The sequence below is a fragment of the Passer montanus genome, unplaced genomic scaffold (genome assembly GCF_014805655.1).
Source record: "Passer montanus isolate IOZ18808 unplaced genomic scaffold, ASM1480565v1 scaffold161, whole genome shotgun sequence".
NCBI lineage: Eukaryota > Metazoa > Chordata > Aves > Passeriformes > Passeridae > Passer > Passer montanus.
Genome location: NW_024363272.1, coordinates 187450 through 205622, shown reverse-complemented (window position 1 = coordinate 205622; position 18173 = coordinate 187450). Strand labels below are relative to the sequence as shown.

Sequence of the window (18173 nt, the reverse complement as noted above, 5' to 3'; positions counted from 1 at the left end):
GGGAGCCATGGGAGCACATCCCCCCAGTGCCACACAGCTCTGGGATGCTCAGAGTGCTCCCAAACCTGATCCCTTCCTGGCTCACACTCTTTCTGGGAGCCATGGGAGCACATCCCCCCAGTGCCCACACAGCTCTGGGATGCTCAGAGTGTTCCCAAATCTGATCCCTTTCCTGGCTCACACTCTGCCTGGCAGCCTGAGCCCCTCTCCTTGGCACAACCAGAGCAGGATAGGACTCTGAGGAGCTCCTGACAGCCCCTGTCAGTTTGGAACCGAGCAAACCCATCCTGCAGCCCCCTAAGGGAATTCCTGGAAGCCATGAGGAGCAGTGACACCACGCCCTGTGCCCCTCCTGGCTGTCAAACCACTCTGGGAAGCTCCGGGTGCTGCATGCCCATGCCCAGGAGTTTTTCCTCTCAGCTGTCACTGTGAGCTTTACAAAGCAGCACAAGCTTGACCTTGACTCTCCGCTAAGCCCTGGCTCTGCTCTGCTCCTGTCAAGCTGACGGTAACTCCCTCCTGAAGCCGCTGTCCCTGTCCCAGGCAGCTGACAGAGCCCTGGCAGGGGCTGGCGGGGTGCCAGGCAGACACTCACTGTTACAGGGCACCTCGTCCGAGTTGTCCCCGCAGTTGTCCATGCCGTCACACCAGAAGCGACTGGCCACGCAGCGCCCGTTCATGCAGTGCAGGTAGCCCTTCTTGCACTTGCGGCTGCCTGCCAGGGAGGAAGAGGAGGAAGAGGAGGAGGAGAAGGTGAGGAGAAGGAGGCCAAGCACCGCTGAGGGTCTCAGATCCTTCAGGATCTTTCAGCAGGGGGAGAAACCACAGAGCAGGATCAGGGAACCCACTCCCTCGTGCAGAGGGGTGAGGGCTGGTGTTTGAGGGTGCTGCAGACCCCACTGGATCAGCTCCAGGGTTCCTGCTCTCCAGCATGTCCCCAACACTGGGAAAGGTCTGGAAACCTTAAAGGGTGCAGCTCTAGGCGGGCAGGAGAGATTGTGAGCACCTGGGGGATGGAAGGACACCCTGGAGTCCTGGTGCCCTTTCCTGAGCAATGTCCAAGGCCAGGTTGGACATGGCTGGGCTAGGGGAAGGGGTCCCTGCCCATGGGACATGAGATGAGCTTTAAGGTCCCTCCCAACCCACACCACTCCATGATTCCATGACCTTGAACACAGGAAAAAGGATTGATTTACTGGAGTGCTGTGAATCCTGCCTTCCATCCTCTTAAGTTTTTGCCTCCATCCTCTTTAAGATTTAATGGCAGATTGGAAGAGTTTCTAAGACTAATTAACGAGGGACAGACCTTGCAAGGCTGTGTGGAGGTACCTGCCTCGTGTATTTGGCTGCCTTGGAGGGAAAGCCCCAGATTTTGTTCCCTTCCAACCCAAACCGTTCCGTGACTCTCTGAGTGGAGCTGGCAGCTCGAGCAGGGTGTCTGGGGGTGCTGGGGTGCGTGTGTGGGTGAGCAAGGCAGCAAGAGGAGGAACCTTACTGCAGTAGGACTGCTTCTCGTCCGACTTGTCCTTGCAGTGCACGACGCCGTCGCAGGTGCGGCTGAAGTCGATGCATTCGCCGTTGCCGCACTCGAACTCCTCGTGCACGTTGCAGGTGGAATTCACAGCTGGACAGAGCACGGGAATGTCAGCTCTGCCAGGCGGAGATCAGCCTCACCCCTTCCTTTCCTCAGCCCCTGTCACACCCCTCACCTTTGCAGGTGAAATCCTCCTGCAGGACGCGCTCCCCGCGGCAGGAGCAGTTGACGTGGCCCTTGGGGGTGAGCAGGCACAGGTCCTGGCAGCCACCGTTGTTCACCCGGCATGGGGACAGCTCACCTAGGACAGAGGGACAGCGGTCACACCCGGGATGGACCCAGCAGCCCCTCCTCCTCCTCCCTGCTGGGACAAAAAGTAGGGATCCCTCCCCAGGGATCTCTTCCCATGGGGCTGTGGAGGGTGTAGGGGGATGGAGGCACCTGGTCTCCCCAGATTTTACAAGGAGATGCCCTGGAAAGTGCAGGGACAGGGAAAATCCTCTCTGCCTTCAGCCTGTAGTGGGTTTGGGGATGGACAACTCTGGTGTGAGAGTCACGAGGGGGCAACAACAAGATAGGAAGGACAATGGGATGATTCCCAAAGGGCTAAGAAGGACAGGGGGATGGATTCCCAAAGGGCCACGAAAGGACGGTGGGATGGGTTCCCAAAGGACCATGAAGGATGGTGGGATGGATTCCTGAAGAGCCAGGAAGGATGGTGGGATGACTCTCAAAGGACCATGAAGGACAGTGGGATGAGTTCCCAAAAGCCATGAAGGACAGTGGGATGGATTCCCAAAAGCCAGGAAGGACGGTGGGATGGGTTCCCAAAAGGCCAGGAAAGATGGTGGGATGACTCCCAAAGGACCATGAAGGACAGTGGGATGGGTTCCCAAAGGACCATGAAGGACAGTGGGATGGGTTCCCAAAAAACCAATGAAGGACAGTGGGATGGATTCCTGAAGAGCCAGGAAGGATGGTGAGATGACTCTCAAAGGACCATGAAGGACAGTGGGATGGGTTCCCAAAAGCCAGGAAGGACAATGGGATGGGCTCCCAAAGGACCATGAAGGACAGTGGGATAGGTTCCCAAAAGCCAGGAAGGACATTGGGATGGGCTCCCAAAGGATCATGAAGGACAGTGGGATGGATTCCCAAAAGCCAGGAAGGACGGTGGGATGGGTTCCCAAAAGCCAGGAAGGACACTGGGATGTGTTCAAAGGATCATGAAGGACAGTGGGATGGATTCCCAAAAGCCAGGAAGGACGGTGGGATGGGTTCCCAAAAGCCAGGAAGGATGGTGGGATGGGTTTCCCTTCCCCAGGCCTGCTGCCAGGCTGAGGGGCAGAGGGCAGGGACACTGCAGGGACACCAGAGGGTCCTCACAGCTGTCGGTGTCGTTGGCCACGGCGATGATGCCCATGGGCTGCTGGGGGATGTCCACACGCAGCAGCTTCATGTCGGTGCCCACGTATTTGTTGGCGCGCTGCACGGCCCGGCGCACCCAGTCCGTCCAGAAGATGTAATCCCCATACACGGCCAGGCCAAAGGGGTGCACGGGCTCCGACTTCAGGATCACCTGCCAGGCACAGAATCGTGGCACGGGTTGGGTTGGAAAGGATCTTAAAACTCATCACGTTCCCACATTGCTGCCATGGGTGCATACACCTTCCAGGGTTGCTCCAAGCTCCATCCAACCTGTCCTTGGACACTTCTCAGGATACTTGAGGGTGGAAAAGATCTCCAAGGTCAAGTCCAACCTGTGACCAACCCCCTCCAGAGCATTCTGCAGTTACCTCCAAGGATGGTGACTCCACCATGAACCTGGGCATCCCATTCCAACATCTAACAACCCTTTCCATAAAGGAATTCCTTCTCATGTCCAACCTGAACCTCCTCTGATGCAGCTTGAAGCCATGTCCTCACTTCTCAGGGACACAGCCCAACTGGGAGCAGGAGGAACCCACGGTGGGACGCAGCCCCACAGCCCCCCAAACACAGAGTTGGGGATGCCTGACCTCCCCAGCCCCAGGAACAGCTCTGCTTCCCTCTGACCACACTCCAGCCCCAGTGTGGACACCCTCCTCTCCATCTCAGACTCACGTGGCGATGGGAGCCGTCGTATTCGCAGCGCTCGATCTTGTCCAGGGTGGCATCAGAGAAATAAATCTTCTCAGCCTTGTGGTCGATGGCCAAGCCGTTGGGCGTCCGTATGTCCTGGTCGATGATGATGAGGACGTTGGCACCGGAGAGGGTGGCCCGCATGATGCTGGGGTGCTGCTCATTCCAGTTGGTCCAGAACATCAGGCTGGGAGGGGAGGGACACACAACGCCTTTGGAGCCCCAGCTCAGCCACATCCAGGCTGGCTCAGCCCGTCCCTCCATGGCTGGGGGGCTTCCAGGGACTGGGGGATGCACGGGACAACATTCCCACATAAAATAAGTGGGAAGGGGGTGAATGAGGCTGCTGCAGCCAGCTGGGAAATGTGGCACCCCATGGATGGGGATGGGATACGGGGTCTGGAGTTGTTTGTGGGGAAGGGGCTACAACATCTTTCCTCCCTGGGGGTCCAGTCCTCTCTGTGCTGGGATTCAGAGTTTCCTCCCTGCTACGTCCACTGGGACCACATGGCCCCAGCTCAGCCACATCCAGGCTGGCTCAGCCCGTCCCTCCATGGCTGGGGGGCTTCCAGGGACTGGGGGATGCACGGGACAACATTCCCACATAAAATAAGTGGGAAGGGGGTGAATGAGGCTGCTGCAGCCAGCTGGGAAATGTGGCACCCCATGGATGGGGATGGGATATGGGGTCTGGAGATGTTTGTGGGGAGGGGGCTACAGGGTCTTTCCTCCCTGGGGATCCAGAGCTGGATCCACGGCTTTCTCCCTTCTACATCCACTGGGACCACGTGGATCCCTGGGGGGCTGGCTGGACCCTCAAGGGCCACTCACTTCTGGCACTCGTCCAGCACGAAGGCTCGGGGGTGGTCGTCCCCTGACATGGTGATCACAGTCTCCCTCTCGAAGGCCCCGAGGCGGCTCTGGTCCACGGTGTGCCGGGTGATGGTGGAGGTGGTGTAGCTGGTCCAGTACAGCGTGTCCCAGCCGCGGTGGTACGCCAGCCCCTCCACCGAGCCCACGTCTGTGGGGACAGCAAAGGTCACACCCAGCCCTGGCTCTGGCTCACCCTGCATGGCCCTGATAGTGGGATGTTGAAGTTTTTGCTTTTAATTACAGCCCAAAAATCCCTCGGAGGCTTTGGTTGCTTGGTGGGGACTCAGTAGGGCTGGGGGCTGTGCTCAGGGGGAGGCAGAGACCCCTGAGACTCCAGAGTCTTGTGGGTTGAGCTCTGTTGGAATAAACTCCCTTGCAGAAAGGCTGAGGGATGCACACCTACAATGCACCAAGGACTTGAATTTCATTCTCAAACTCCACACCAGCCAGACCTTGCTCTGGATCCACAGCAGCAGCGCTGGGAAGGGGAGGGTTTCCCTCTGCCAGGGGCACAAAGTGACAAGGCAAAGCCTGTTGGGGACCAGGGAGTCCTTCCCAGCTGGGAACTTGAACCCTGCACCCATCCTCTCCCCCTCATTAACACTCGGCAAAGGGTTTAATGAGGCGGCTGTGAGAGCTGGGCCGTGCTCTCCCCTCTCAGGGATAAAGCACCATGAGCACCACTGTGAATTCCCTCATTAGCAGCACGTCCCTGGCTCAGGGAGCTCCTGGAGCAGCAACCACGGTTCTTTGAAGCTGCTGCAGGTGCCAATAAAGCCAACCAAGTGCAAGGTGAGGCCTGGAGGTGAAGCCAGGGCTGGGCACTCCGAGGGTCAGGGCTTAGGGCGCTGCCTTGGGAGGTGAGTGTGAGCACAGAGCTGATCTCAACTTTGCTGCAGTGCCTGTTTCTACAGCCCAAGCCTCGTGACACACTCTCCGTGCCAGGACAAGCTCTGCAGGCTGCTCCCAGTGCCTGCGTCCCCTCCCAGAAGCTCCTCAGAAACCTCACACAGCTCAGCCTGTACCCGCTGCCCCTCCAAATCCACCAAAACCCCTCGGGGAACAACAGAGGGAGTGCAGGAGGAGGTGGGGGAGAGAGAGACGGGTCTGAGGGCAGGCACAGAGGGGAGAATCCCATGCCACTCACTCTCCACGATGGTCTTGCGCCCCGTGCCATCATCGTTGATCTGCTGGATGTTGCCGAAGTGGATGTCGCTGTAGAAGATGCGGTTGCTGCCCTTGGAGCCGTAGCGGTAATCGAAGGCCAGGGCGATGACATTCTTCATGTGCTCGGCGTCCTCGAAGGGCTTGATGGGCGCGTTGAGGTTGTTCTCATCCGAGAGGTGGATGCTCTTGAGGATGGTGCGCTCCGAGTAGAGCAGGTACCCGTCGTAGTCCCGGCAGCTGACGCCGTCCTCCGACAGCATCCCGTGGGCGCAGGCACACGTCCTCTGCCCGCCACCACGGAACAGGCACAGCTGCTGGCAGCCCCCGTTGTTCTGGGCACAGATGTTGGTGCCTGGTGGGGGCACAAGGCGGGATTGGGTGAGGCACTGGGCAGGATGAACCCGCTTGGCCATTTTCAGCGCTTGGCACTCCCGGAGGAAGGAACGGGCTCAAACCGTGGTGCAACACGGCTCCGATGGGGACAGAGTGATCCCATCCCCATTCCCCACATGAGGAGCTGCCCCCCATGCTCACACCTACCCTTCTGCCGGGCCCGGTTGAAGACTTTGATGTCCTTGAGCTGCACACCAATCCCAGTCCGCAGGGACACCGACTCGGTGGCGTTGTCCTTGTTTCCTCTTTTGATGGAGCCGTTGGCGTGAGTCCTGAAGGAGGACAGGGTCACCAAGCGACCAGCACAGGACCCCTCCCCACCTTGCCACAGCACCCACCAGCTCCCCCCACCCTCCACACAGCCCCCAGCCCCCTCTGCACCTCACCTATCACTCCAGTAAATGTACTCCTCGAAGACCGACACGGAGAACATGTCCATGTTGTTGCTGGACAGGACAACCTCCCTGTTCTCGCCCGTCTCCAGGTCAATCCGCTCGATTTTGTCTGTCCGGGCATCACACCAGTACAGCTTCCCATCCTGCAGGGGTGAGACAAAATCCCAGTTGGTGTGGGGTCAGCACTACCCTCTGCACCTCTGGCAGGACGTCTTGGGGTTCAGACCACCCTGGACAACCCTCCTGAGACTCTGGATGTCCCCAGCAGCAGGACACGGCCACAGGGACCTTGGGGGACTGGTGCCATCCTCCCCAGATGCCAAGTGTACCTCGTAGTCCACGGAAATGCCGTTGGGCCAGCTGATGCTGACGTTGACCAGCACCATCCTCTCGGTGCCGTCCAGGCGCGAGCGCTCGATGCGCGGGTACTGCCCCCACTCCGTCCAGAACAGGTACCTGAGGGGACAGCAGGGATGTCACCACAGGTTCATCACCAGGAGCAGCATTGGCCCTTTGAGTGAAGGACAGACAGCACCCCATTCATCCCCCCCACACTGAGGTTTCAGTCTGGACCCTGCCCACCTACAGACATCGCATGTCCTGCATCTCCATCCCTCCCCAGATCCAAACACCTCTGCTCTCCCTGGACTCTGTCCAAAGCTGAAGCCACTAAGGAGGCTCCACTTGGATTTTCTGAGGTGCTGACACCCACCAGGTCCCAAGGGGCTCCCAGGGAGTACAGCCATCAGTGAGAGGATTAAATCCATTAAATTTGCACTCCTTGGTGTGGCAGGAGACCTGCAAGTCCTCTGCTGTGTGCACACACACAGCTCTGCTGGGAGGTGTGGGGGGTCTCACCCTGTGCCCACCCCGCAGGTGATGCCCCTCTTTGGGGCAGTGTCTCACCCCTTCTCTGGATGGACTGTGATGGCCCGTGGCTTGTCCAGCCCCTGCGAGATGACCACGTAGCGGAAGGACCCGTTCAGCCTGGCCACCTCGATGACATCAAAGCCCTGGTCCGTCCAGTAGATGTTTCCTACAAGAGGGGATGGTGAATGCCCACAGAAGCCCCACTGCCCCCCTGCCCCCAGCTCCAGGGCCCCATCCCACCTGCAATCCAGTCCACAGCGATGCCCTCCACGCGGCCAATGCCGTTGGTCACCACGTCCTCACGCCACGTCTGGTCCCTCTTGGCTCGACTGATGGTGCTCAGGCCCATGTCCACCCAGTAAATGGTGTCATTCTCTGAGAGGGACAGGAGGGGACGAGTCAGTGACCACCTCTGGTCACTCCAGAATGGTAAAAACCCTGCAGCCAGCACTGAAATCCTCTCTCACCCCGGTTCTGCTGAGGGGGCATTCCAGGGCAAAGGGTGATGGTGATGACCCCCTCATGCTCCCCATCCCCTGTCCCATCCCCAGCCCTGCATCACCTGCATGGAAGTCGATTCCCACAGCCAGGGAGGTCCCAGACACCGGCACGAGAGCATCCGACTTGTCATTGGGGTCCAGGGGAATGCCCCGGATCCCCTCGTGCACCGAGTACAGCAGGAAGGAGCCAACACCTGCAGCACAGGTGCAGGGACAGTCAGACACATCCCCAAACCCACAGGCTGTCCCTCCACCCTGGAAAACTGTGACAGGGGAGGAGCACGAGCTTGGCAGGGTTCTGCAGGCCCAGCACAGACCTCCCTGGGGGCTGCAAGCCCTGGCACAGCCCGTTCCAAGGTCCTGCCCTGTTCTAGGGGGGCACAAGGGAACCCCCTTCCCACTGCCCACCACCCCCACCCCGTGTTGGCAAAGGCTCCACAGCGCATCTGGGTCAGGGCAGCACTTGTTATTCAGCCCCTGCCCTGACCCAGATGGTGCAGAGCTCTGCCAAACCCCCCCCAAAACCACCCGGAACATTTTGCACACAAACAGCCTTTGAGAGGCCCTGGCAGTGCCCGAGAGGATGGGGGGGATCTGCAGAGTGAGGGCTGTGCCTGGCCCTGCTCCCAGTGAGCCCAACCTGCTGCCCACAGCGAGGGTCCCACCTCTCCCTGGGAGGGTCCCAATCCCCTCCACCTGACACCCCTGGTGGCCCCACGCTCACCAGGGACAGCCCATGCAAGGGTCTTGCTGCCACCTGAGCCCACAACCCCTCCAAAACCCCGGTGTCCCTCTAGTGCCCAGCATTCCCCCGCAGTGACGTGGGACACAGAGCAGTGGGGAGGAGCCCATGAGCAGCCAGAGTGAGGGGTCCCCAGCTGGAGTGGCCACAGACATGGCTGCGGTGGCCACAGGCATGGCTGGGGTGGCCACAGGGTCCCTCTGCACCGAGGGGTGGCTCAGGGAGGGGACAGGGACAAGCACACACCTTCACAGGACTGCTGCCCACTCTTGAGGCTGTAGCCTGCAGTGCACATGCAGGAGCGGGAGGTCTCCGAGGTGGGCAGGCACAGCTGCGAGCAGTCCCCGTTGTTCTGGCTGCAGGGGTTGGCCCCAGCTGTGGCAGAGAAAAGGGGGGTGAGGGGCTACAGGGGGCCAGGGTGCACCCACCAGGGCTGGGACAGCTGGGACAGCACCCACACAAGGCGTGGGTGCCCTGCACCAGCCAGCACAGGCTTGGCACGAGGGCAAGGGCAAGGCTTGGGCCACCTGCCAAGGCTGGAGCCACCACAGAGGGGCTGAGCAGCTGCCCCAGGACCCCACACTGACCTTGCTGGATGCTCTCATCGTAGACCTTCATGTGCATCACCAGCGTGGTGCTGTTGCGCAGCACCGTCACCTCCGTCCCGTCCTTCTTGTTGCACGTGCCCATCCTCTCCGAGGCCTGGTCAGCCCACCACAGCTTGTCCCCTGTGGGGAGAAGGCAGGAGCATGTGGCAGCATTCCCCTCCCGCCTCAGCTGAGGTGGGCAGGAGAGTTTGGGAAGGGGCAGAGACAGGGGAAGGTGTCCCCCTTTGGCAGCCCTCACCCATGATGGCCAGGGCGGTGGCCTTGCTCAGCTGGCCCCGCAGGGACTCGATCACCTCCAGGTTGCTGCCATCCAGGTCACACCTGTTGATGGTGCCGTTGCCAGAGCTGATCCAGTACAGTTTGCTCTCCGGGTAGTCGATGGCCAGGCCTGGAAAGGATGGGAATGTCACCAGGCTGGTGGCACGCAGGAACCATCACAGACCGGGAGGTGGGATGGGATTTATGGAGAGAGCAGGCAGGTAAGGTCATGGTGACCCAGCACAGGACAGCTGCCACCCCACCAAGGAGCCAGAGTGGGGATTTGAGGCTCTGCAGGACAGCAAGGTGAGGTGGGGGATCCCAGGGCCCATGGGGGGTCCCTACCAACAGGTCCCTTCTGGTTGGTGAAGAGGAGCGTGCGGTTGCTGCCATCCATGTTGGCCACACTGATGTTGTCCCCATCTGTCCAGTACAGCTTCCTACAATGTGAGGGGACAACGGGTGAGGGGCCATGGTGCCAGCAGCCCCCTGCACCCTCCCAAGCCTTGCAGAGCCCCTCACCTGCTCGTGGCACAACCTGGACAGCCCCACAGCCCCTTGTCCCCACCCAGGATGGGGCTTGGGGGTTGCCAGAGCCCCGGGCACACCTGGATTGGCACACACGGGTGGGTGCACACTTATCCCAGCCTGCTCCCCTTTGCACACACGTGTGCTGACACACAGACACAGCCCCTGTTCTCTCCCCCATCACACACACACCTGTGCCTGCACACACACGCCTCTTCCCCATCAGCACCACGTCCCACCAGACTCACCCGCGGAGTGGGTGCACCACCAGGCAGTGAGGCTTGTCCAGCCCCTGGATCACGGCGTTCTTGAAGGAGCCATCCAGCCTGGCCACGTTGATCTGCTTCTTGTTGGCGTCGTAGCTGGTCCAGAAGAGGTTTCTGGAAACCCAATCCACGGAGAGGCCGTGAGCGTTGGGCAGGTCTGCAAGGGAACGAAGATGGGAGCTCGTCAGCTGTGAGGACAAGGCTGGGATGATGCTCAGATGAAGAAGAAGGGTGATCCCAGGGAGCTGAAGGCTTTGGAGGGTCCCAGCTCCCTCCACACCAACCTGCAGAGACGACGGTCTCCACGCCGGTGCCGTTGATGAAGGCTCTCTTGATGGTCTGGGTTCGGACATCGGACCAGTAAATGCGCTGCTCCAGAGCGTCGTAGTCCACCACGGTGACGTTGTCGATGTCGGGCACGGTGAAGGAGATGATGTAGTTGTAGTAGGGGTTGTCAATGTCCACGCCCCGGATCTCCATCTGCCGCGCGTACAGCAGGAACTTCTTAAACTCTGCGAGAAGAAGAAGGGCACCGGTGGGATCTCAGCCCCAGAGCACCCCCTCATCCCCCTTGCCAGCTCCCCGGGCAGACCCCTACCATAGCAGGTGGTGTTGTCCTTGTCCAGCTTCATGAGGTGGGGGCAGGCACAGGACAGGGTGCGGTTGTAGTTGATGAGGCAGAGGTGGGAACACGGCCCTTTGCCCCCGTTGGCTTCGCAGGGATTAGGAGCTGCAAAGGGGACAGCACTCAGCGACATCCCAGCCTTGGGGACACCCACCCAGGAGACCCCAAGAGCTGCAGCTCCCCCAGACCCTGCCCAGATCAAGCATCACTTGATGGGGCAAAGGGGCAGCAACAGGGATAAGAGCAGCATCCACCTGCTGCTCCAAGGGCGTGTGGGCTTAGACCAAGTGCCAGTGCCACCCCCTGCTGTCCCCCAACCCCGTCCCCCCAGCTGCACTTCCCCAGCCTCACCCAGGGGCTGCCGGGAGGGGTGATACACCTGCAGGTCAAAGGGCTGAGTGTTGGTCCTCTGCACCACGGTCACGTTGTGCCCCGTCCACTTGTTGGCCTTGGCCAAGGTGTTGGTGCGCCAGTCGGTCCAGTACACCTCCCCCCCGTACAGGGTGACAGCAAAGGGGTGGGACAGGTACTCGTGTCCCCTCAGCACCTCGATGTGCCCTGTGCCATCATACAGGGCTGAGTAGATGGCGTCCGACCTGTGCCGGGGGGAGATGAGGGTGAGGGAGGTGAGGAGGGGGCACCACGGGGTCTTTAACCCAACAGTAACAACCAGCAGGGTCTAAGCAGCCGTGGTGTACATCCTGCTGATTTACACCAGGATCTACAGGGGACAACACCCAGAGCCAGGGCTGGCACGTGTTGGAGACACAAACAGACCCCACAGCATGAAGGCTTCTCTCTCCCAGCCCAGCACAACGCTGGAACCAGGAGAAAATCCAGACTGGGATGGACACAGAGAGGCGTCCTGGCCCTACCTGGCATCGATCCAGAGGATCCTCTTCTCCAGGTAGTCCACAGTGAGCCCGTTGGGCCACCCCCCCGAGCCCGTCTCCTTGTGGATGGTGCGCCGGCCCTCGCCGCTCATGGAGGCGGCCTCGATGCGGGGCAGGCTGGCGTCCCAGTCCGTCCAGAACAGGATCCTGCCAGGAGGAGAGGCTGTGAGCAAGGACAGGAGGCCATGGCCTCGCCCCCTGCGAGATCCCACAGGTGCCAGCGTGTCCTGGCGAGCGCTGTCCCCTCCTGCCTCACCCATAGCGAGGGTCCAGGGCGATGGCGCGGGGGTGCTCGATGTCCCCGGCCAGCAGCGTGGTCCTCATGGTGCCATCCAGCTTGGCCACCTCGATCTGGTCCAGGTTGCTCTCCACCCAGTAGATGTTGCCAGCGATCCAGTCCACGGCCAGTCCCTCAGGGGTGGCCAGGCCGTACTGTATCACCACCTCGAAGCTGGTCAGAGCTGTGGGGCACAAGGGGAGGGCTCAGGCTGGTGCCCCTTCCCCAGCCCACCCAGTTCCACCATCCCCCTATCCCCAACAGCTCCACCCAGCTCAGATGGGATTGATCGTGGGGGGATGTGTCCTCCCCAAAGAGGGCCTGAACCACCCCTGTCCATGGTCCAAACCCCAAAGGGCTCAGCACCCTCTATCTATAGTCCAGACCCCAAAGAGCTCAGCACCCCCTATCCATAAACAGACCCCAAAGGGCTCAGCACCCCCTGTCCATGGTCTAAACCCCAAACAGCTCATCACCCCCTATCCATGGACAGACCCAAAAGAGCTCAGCACTCCCATCACAGTTCACACCCTAAAGAGCTCAGCACTCTCTATCCATTGTCAGACCCTAAAGAGCTCAGCACCCCCAATCCATAATCCAGACCCAAAGGGCTCAGCACCCCCTATCCATAGTCCAGACCCTAAAGAGCTCAGCACCCCCTATCCATGGACAGACCCCAAAGGGCTCAGCACCCCCTGTCCATGGACAGACCCCAAAGGGCTCAGCACCCTCTATCTATAGCCCAGACCCCAAAGAGCTCAGCCTCCATCCATGTCCCAGGCCCCAAAGGACTCAGCCCCCATCCCTAGTCCTGGCACTGGGCCCATAGTCCAGACCCTAAAGAGCTCAGCACCCCCTATCCATGGACAGACCCCAAAGATCTCAGCAGCCCCAATCCATAGCCCAGACCCTAAAGAGCTCAGCCTCCATCCATGTCCCAGGCCCCAAAGGGCTCAGCCCCCATCCACAGTCCAGACCTCAAAGCCCCCTAAGGGGCTCAGCATGAATCCATGCTCAGACCCCAAAAGGCTCAGCATCTGTCCATGGTCAGACCCCAAAGGGCTCAGCCCCCGTCCATGTCCCAGGCCCCAAAGGACTCAGCCCCCATCCCTAGTCCTGGCACTGGGCTCCTGTGGGAGCAGCACTGATTGGGGGGGTGTCCTCTCTGTGCCCAGCTGCTGGGCTGCAATTACAAGCAGGGAAGTGCTGGGAATGCTAATTAACTACTGCATAATGAGAGCAGAACAGGATCACTATCAGGGCTACGGGATTCAGCTGCTGCATTGCCGTGGGGTGCCACGGAACCACTGACCCCAAACTTGCACCCCTGCTTTCCCTCCAGCCCCCAGCTCCCCCAAGCCAAGGCTCCTCACCCCCGTTCTCCAGCAGCTTTCCCCTGTAGATCTTGTCCTCCACCACGTCTGTCCAGTACAGGGAGCTCTGGTTGAGGTGGAAGTCCAGGGCGATGGTGTTGCGCAGCCCGGGCACCAGGACGCTGTAGTCCCCTCGGTGCAGGTCGATCCGCCGGATCTCGTGGCGGTTGGAGAAGATGATGAACGGCTTAAAGGGGTCTGGGAGGAGCAGGACAGGGTCAGGAACAAGGCAGGAGACAGTGCACTCAGCCCCAGCTACACACACACACCCAGCCATGTCCATCAGCACAACCCCCAGCTCCACGAGAGGACAAACACCCCCTGAGGCAGCTGGGGGGCTGCTACCACTCCCTGGTGCCCCCAAAACGCACCCAGGCTGCGGCAGCTCTCGCCGTCGGGCTCCAGCATCCAGCCCTCGTAGCAGGAGCACTTGACATTGTACTTGTCCTGCTCGCACTTCTGGCTGCACTTGAGGTGCTTGGCGCAGTAGCTCTGGATCTGGCAGGTCTTGTTGTCAGCACCCAGCTCCATGCCCAGGGGACAGGAGCACACGATGCCCTCGCCAGGAGCCACGGTGCAGTTGTGGCTGCAGCCGCCGTTGTTGAGGGAACACTGGTCTGTGGGGACAGGACGTGGCTGTCACCTCCCGGTCCCACTCCAGGGTCACCCCGTGTCCCCACGGCCGTCCCCGCGCTCACCGCAGAGCTCGCCCTCGTCGGAGCCGTCGCCGCAGTCGTCGGAGCCGTCGCAGAGCTTCTCGGGGGGCAGGCAGATGGAGGTGTTGTTGGCACAGGTGTGAGAGGGGGGTTTGCACACCAGGGACTCGCAGTTCTCCTCGTCGGAGTTGTCCTCGCAGTCGCTGTCCCCGTCACAGACCCAGGCCTTGCTGATGCACCGGGCTGAGGGGAGGGCATGGAAGGGGGGCAGAGCAGAACCAGCAGGAACATTATTCCAGGCATTTCCAGATGTTATCCCACACACAGGGGGCATGGGGGTGTTTGAGGAGCTCAGGGCTCCCAAAAAGTTGGACCAGATGGGACAGGTCAGGGAGAGCCTGGGTGCTCAGATCAGCTCCAGAACTGGTGTCCCTCCACCTTTGTCCCCAGCCCACCAAAGTGTGTCCCAGCCCCTTCCTCAGAGATGAAAAGGGATCTGAGGATGACACCATCCATCAGGATCACGGCTCACGGGTTGGCCACTTGTGTTCCCCATTACCCCAGCACTGAGGACAGCCCAGCACCCCCAGCTGGGATCCCCTGGCCCTGCCCTCACCCGAGTCCTTGCAGCCGAATTTGACGTTGGGGTCGCAGACGTGGGTGACCCCCTCGCAGTTCTTCTCGTCGCTGGAGTCCATGCAGTCCGTGTCGCCGTCGCAGCGCCAGCGCATGGGGATGCACAGCCCGTCCAGCCTGCACTGGAACTCGTCCGTGTGGCATCCCCCGGGCGGCCGCGTGGCTGCGGGGAGGGCACAGCTCACTGCCTGCACCCCATGGAGCTGGGGGGCTCCAGGGTGGCGTGGGGAGCAAGCAGGAAAACGGCTGGATGCACCCAGAGCCACAGGAGGGGGATCTGAGCATTGAACGCGGCCACGCTGCAGAATTCCCTGCCTAGAAGCTCTGCTTTGGCTCTGCTTTGGCATTTTGGGCAACTGCTGTGCCTGGGGGTCCCTCCCGCTGCTGGGGCTCACCCTGGTTGGTGCAGTTGGCGTGGGTCTCGTCGCTGTAGTCGCCGCAGTCGTTGTCCCCGTCGCAGGTCCAGTGCACGGGGATGCAGCGCCCGCTGTTGCATTTGAACTGGTTGCTGGAGCAGGAGTGGCTGCAGCCGGCCTCGTCGCTGTTGTCCCCGCAGTCGTTGTCTGCAGAGGGAAGGGGGGCGGGCAGGGGGTCAGCAGGAGCCCGGCCAGGAGGGGGCTGGCAGGAGGGAGGACAGCAGAGACCCCTCGCCAGGGGAAGCGGGGGACACACCACGCTCGTGGGGTGACAGCAGCCCCTCAGCGCTGGCACTGGGACCCCCGCCATGGGCTGGAGACCCCCAGCCCTCCCACCAGCAGCACACAGAGAAAATGAAACACAGAAACTGCATAGATCAGCCATGAACCTGGGGGGCCTCAGGCTCCACTCTGGGGGGAGCGGGGCTGGGGGACGGGCGCTCCTTTTGGGGGTGCACCCACGAGGAGGGGTCTGGGACAGCCAATTGGGGGGGTTGGATTGCCTGGAGGAAACCCCCATGCCTGCCTGGGCAGGAGAAAGTTTGGTCTGAGGGTACCTGGGCACTGGCAATGCAGCCCCTCTGCCTGCCTGGCACGGGGGGCCTGGCCTGGGCACCACCACAGGGCTCCAGTGTGGATGCCCCCCTGAGACTGGGCGAGGGGATTTGCTTCCTGGTGCCTCAGGATGGGCACAAGGATGATGGCACTGATGGGGACAGTGGCACTGATAGGGACAATGGTACTGATTGGGGTGATGGCTCTGATGGGGACCGTGGCACTGATAGGGATGATGACAGTGATGGGGACATTGGTACTGTGGGGACAGTGGTACTGATGAGGATGATGGCACTAATAGGGACAATGACACTGATAGGGACAATGACACTGATAGGGACAATGGCACTGATGGGGATATTGGCACTGATGGGGAAGATGGCACTATGGGGCCAGTAGCACTGACTGGGATGATGGCACTGATGGGGACAATGGCACTGCCAGCTGCCACGTGGCCTCGCCAACAGCTCAGCTCCTGCACCTGACACCCCTGAGCTCTCCAGCCTCCCACCAAGAGGAGTTTCCCAGGTGGCTCTGCCTGGTGAGCTGGGAGGAACCCGTGCCAGTGCTCCCTGGCACCTGGCATGTCCTTCCTGCTGCTGGAGAGCTGGGGGACATCACCAGAGGCACCAGGGGCATCACCAGAGGCACCAGGGGCATTGCCAGAGGCACAGGGGACATCGCCAGAGGCACAGGGGGCATTGCTGGAGAGGAGGAGGGCTTCACCAGAGGCACTGGGGCATCACCAGAGGCACCAGGGGCATTGCCAGAGGCACAGGGGCATCGCCAGAGGCACAGGGGGCATTGCTGGAGAGGAGGAGGGCTTCACCAGAGGCACTGGGGCATCACCAGAGGCACCAGGGGCATTGCCAGAGGCACAGGGGCATCGCCCACTGCTCCCTGGCACCTGGCATGTCCTTCCTGCTGCTGGAGAGCTGGGGGACATCACCAGAGGCACCAGGGGCATCACCAGAGGCACCAGGGGCATTGCCAGAGGCACAGGGGACATCGCCAGAGGCACAGGGGGCATTGCTGGAGAGATGGGAGACATCACCAGAGGCACCGGGGCATCACCAGAGGCACCAGGGGCATTGCCAGAGGCACAGGGGGCATTGCTGGAGAGGAGGAGGGCTTCACCAGAGGCACTGGGGCATCACCAGAGGCACAGGGGGCATTGCCAGAGGCACGGGGGGCATTGGCAGAGGCACAGGGGGCATTGCCAGAGGTACAGGGGGCATTGCCAGGGAGGACAGGGGGGCATTGCCAGTGTCCAGCAGCAGCCCCTGGGGCTCACAGCCCCCTGGAGGGGGCAGATCTGGGGGCTCGGGGGGCCAGGTGGGGGTCTGGTGCATGTTGATCTATGCACTAACCGGTAGGCTTTGGACAGTTCTTTTCGTCAGAGCCATCCCCACAATCTTTTTCTGAAACACAGAACCACCAGACAGGAGCGTGGGCACGGTGACAAACACAACACAGCACGGTGACAAACACAGCGGGTGGCACACAGACACTGGGACACGGACATGGACACACAGAGGCACCGGGCAGCCCGGGAGGCGAGACCAGAAGCAGCAGAGGGTGCTGGGGGAGTGGGGGGCAGCAGCGTGGGGGTACCCTCGTGGTGCTGCAGCTCCTGCCCACCTCAGGGCTGCATGAAGGGCTCCACACCACGGCCTGGCTGCCACAGAGGGCGATGCCAGGAGAAGGGACCATCCCTTGGCACCCAAGGGAGCTCAGAGGGTCCAGGAAAAGTCCTGCACCCACAGCCAGGAGCCAGTGTCTCGCTTGCTCTGAAGATGTTAATTATTCCCAACAAGGCAGAGCGGCTCAAAGATTGATATAAACTTGTGGGAAAGGAAAACAACCTTGGGGTAAATCCTCTGTCCCAGGCCTGGCCCTGGAAAGATCCAAAGGCAGATGGGAGCTGGCTGGGAGAGCTCTCCTGCCTTCCCTGGGGCTGCAGGACCTGGCTCAGTGCCACCAGCAGCTCTGGCCATGTCACACTTTGTTCCAGCACCAGGGCAGGGTTTTGGAAACCTTGCAAAGGATGCCAAGGTCTGGAACAACCCCTGCCAGGTTGTTCCTGCAGCTCTCCCTGCCCCTGCTCAGCCAAGGGAAATACGGGGCTGGGGGCTGCAGGGTGGGCTCAGCTTTGGCTCACGCCTGCTCCCCTTGGGGCCTGGGCTCTGCCCTTCACCACAGGGTGAGAACTGGCTCAGATTGCCAAAATGGGGTCCCTGCCAGGCTGCTCTGGCCTCGCCATCCCCTGGGGAGCACCCCAGGCTGGGTCCTCACCATTGTCACAGCGCCAGTTGATGTTGATGCAGCGCCCGTTGTTGCAGGTGAACTGCGTCAGGGGGAAGCAGGTCGGGTAGGCTGCAGGGGAGGGAGAGGCACCATCAGCACACCTCAGCACACACCAGGGGACACCCCACGTGCACCACAACCCTCCCAGCCCCGGGGAGTGCCCCCAGTGCATTTGAGGGA

The 18173-nt window shown here is 61.1% G+C and overlaps 1 protein-coding gene across 2 annotated transcripts in view; it reads right to left on the bottom strand.

Moving 5' to 3' along the window:
• LRP1 (LDL receptor related protein 1) overlaps nt 1-18173 on the bottom strand; it is a 77449-nt gene that overhangs the window by 24708 nt on the left and 34568 nt on the right. For both annotated transcript variants that reach the window (XM_039703174.1, XM_039703173.1), the window contains exons 18-46: nt 17982-18062; nt 15111-15278; nt 14696-14878; nt 14122-14322; nt 13795-14040; nt 13424-13621; nt 12030-12234; nt 11756-11920; nt 11232-11476; nt 10854-10985; nt 10540-10767; nt 10238-10412; nt 9807-9901; nt 9442-9591; nt 9183-9323; nt 8842-8970; nt 7916-8047; nt 7594-7728; nt 7390-7519; nt 6813-6939; nt 6475-6626; nt 6236-6360; nt 5676-6047; nt 4487-4676; nt 3638-3842; nt 2921-3113; nt 1710-1835; nt 1496-1624; nt 596-715 (exon numbers count right to left, since the gene is read on the bottom strand). In XM_039703174.1, coding sequence (XP_039559108.1) covers nt 596-715; nt 1496-1624; nt 1710-1835; nt 2921-3113; nt 3638-3842; nt 4487-4676; nt 5676-6047; nt 6236-6360; nt 6475-6626; nt 6813-6939; nt 7390-7519; nt 7594-7728; nt 7916-8047; nt 8842-8970; nt 9183-9323; nt 9442-9591; nt 9807-9901; nt 10238-10412; nt 10540-10767; nt 10854-10985; nt 11232-11476; nt 11756-11920; nt 12030-12234; nt 13424-13621; nt 13795-14040; nt 14122-14322; nt 14696-14878; nt 15111-15278; nt 17982-18062 — 4878 coding nt within the window. The remainder of the gene's footprint in view (nt 1-595; nt 716-1495; nt 1625-1709; nt 1836-2920; nt 3114-3637; nt 3843-4486; nt 4677-5675; nt 6048-6235; nt 6361-6474; nt 6627-6812; nt 6940-7389; nt 7520-7593; nt 7729-7915; nt 8048-8841; nt 8971-9182; nt 9324-9441; nt 9592-9806; nt 9902-10237; nt 10413-10539; nt 10768-10853; nt 10986-11231; nt 11477-11755; nt 11921-12029; nt 12235-13423; nt 13622-13794; nt 14041-14121; nt 14323-14695; nt 14879-15110; nt 15279-17981; nt 18063-18173) is intronic.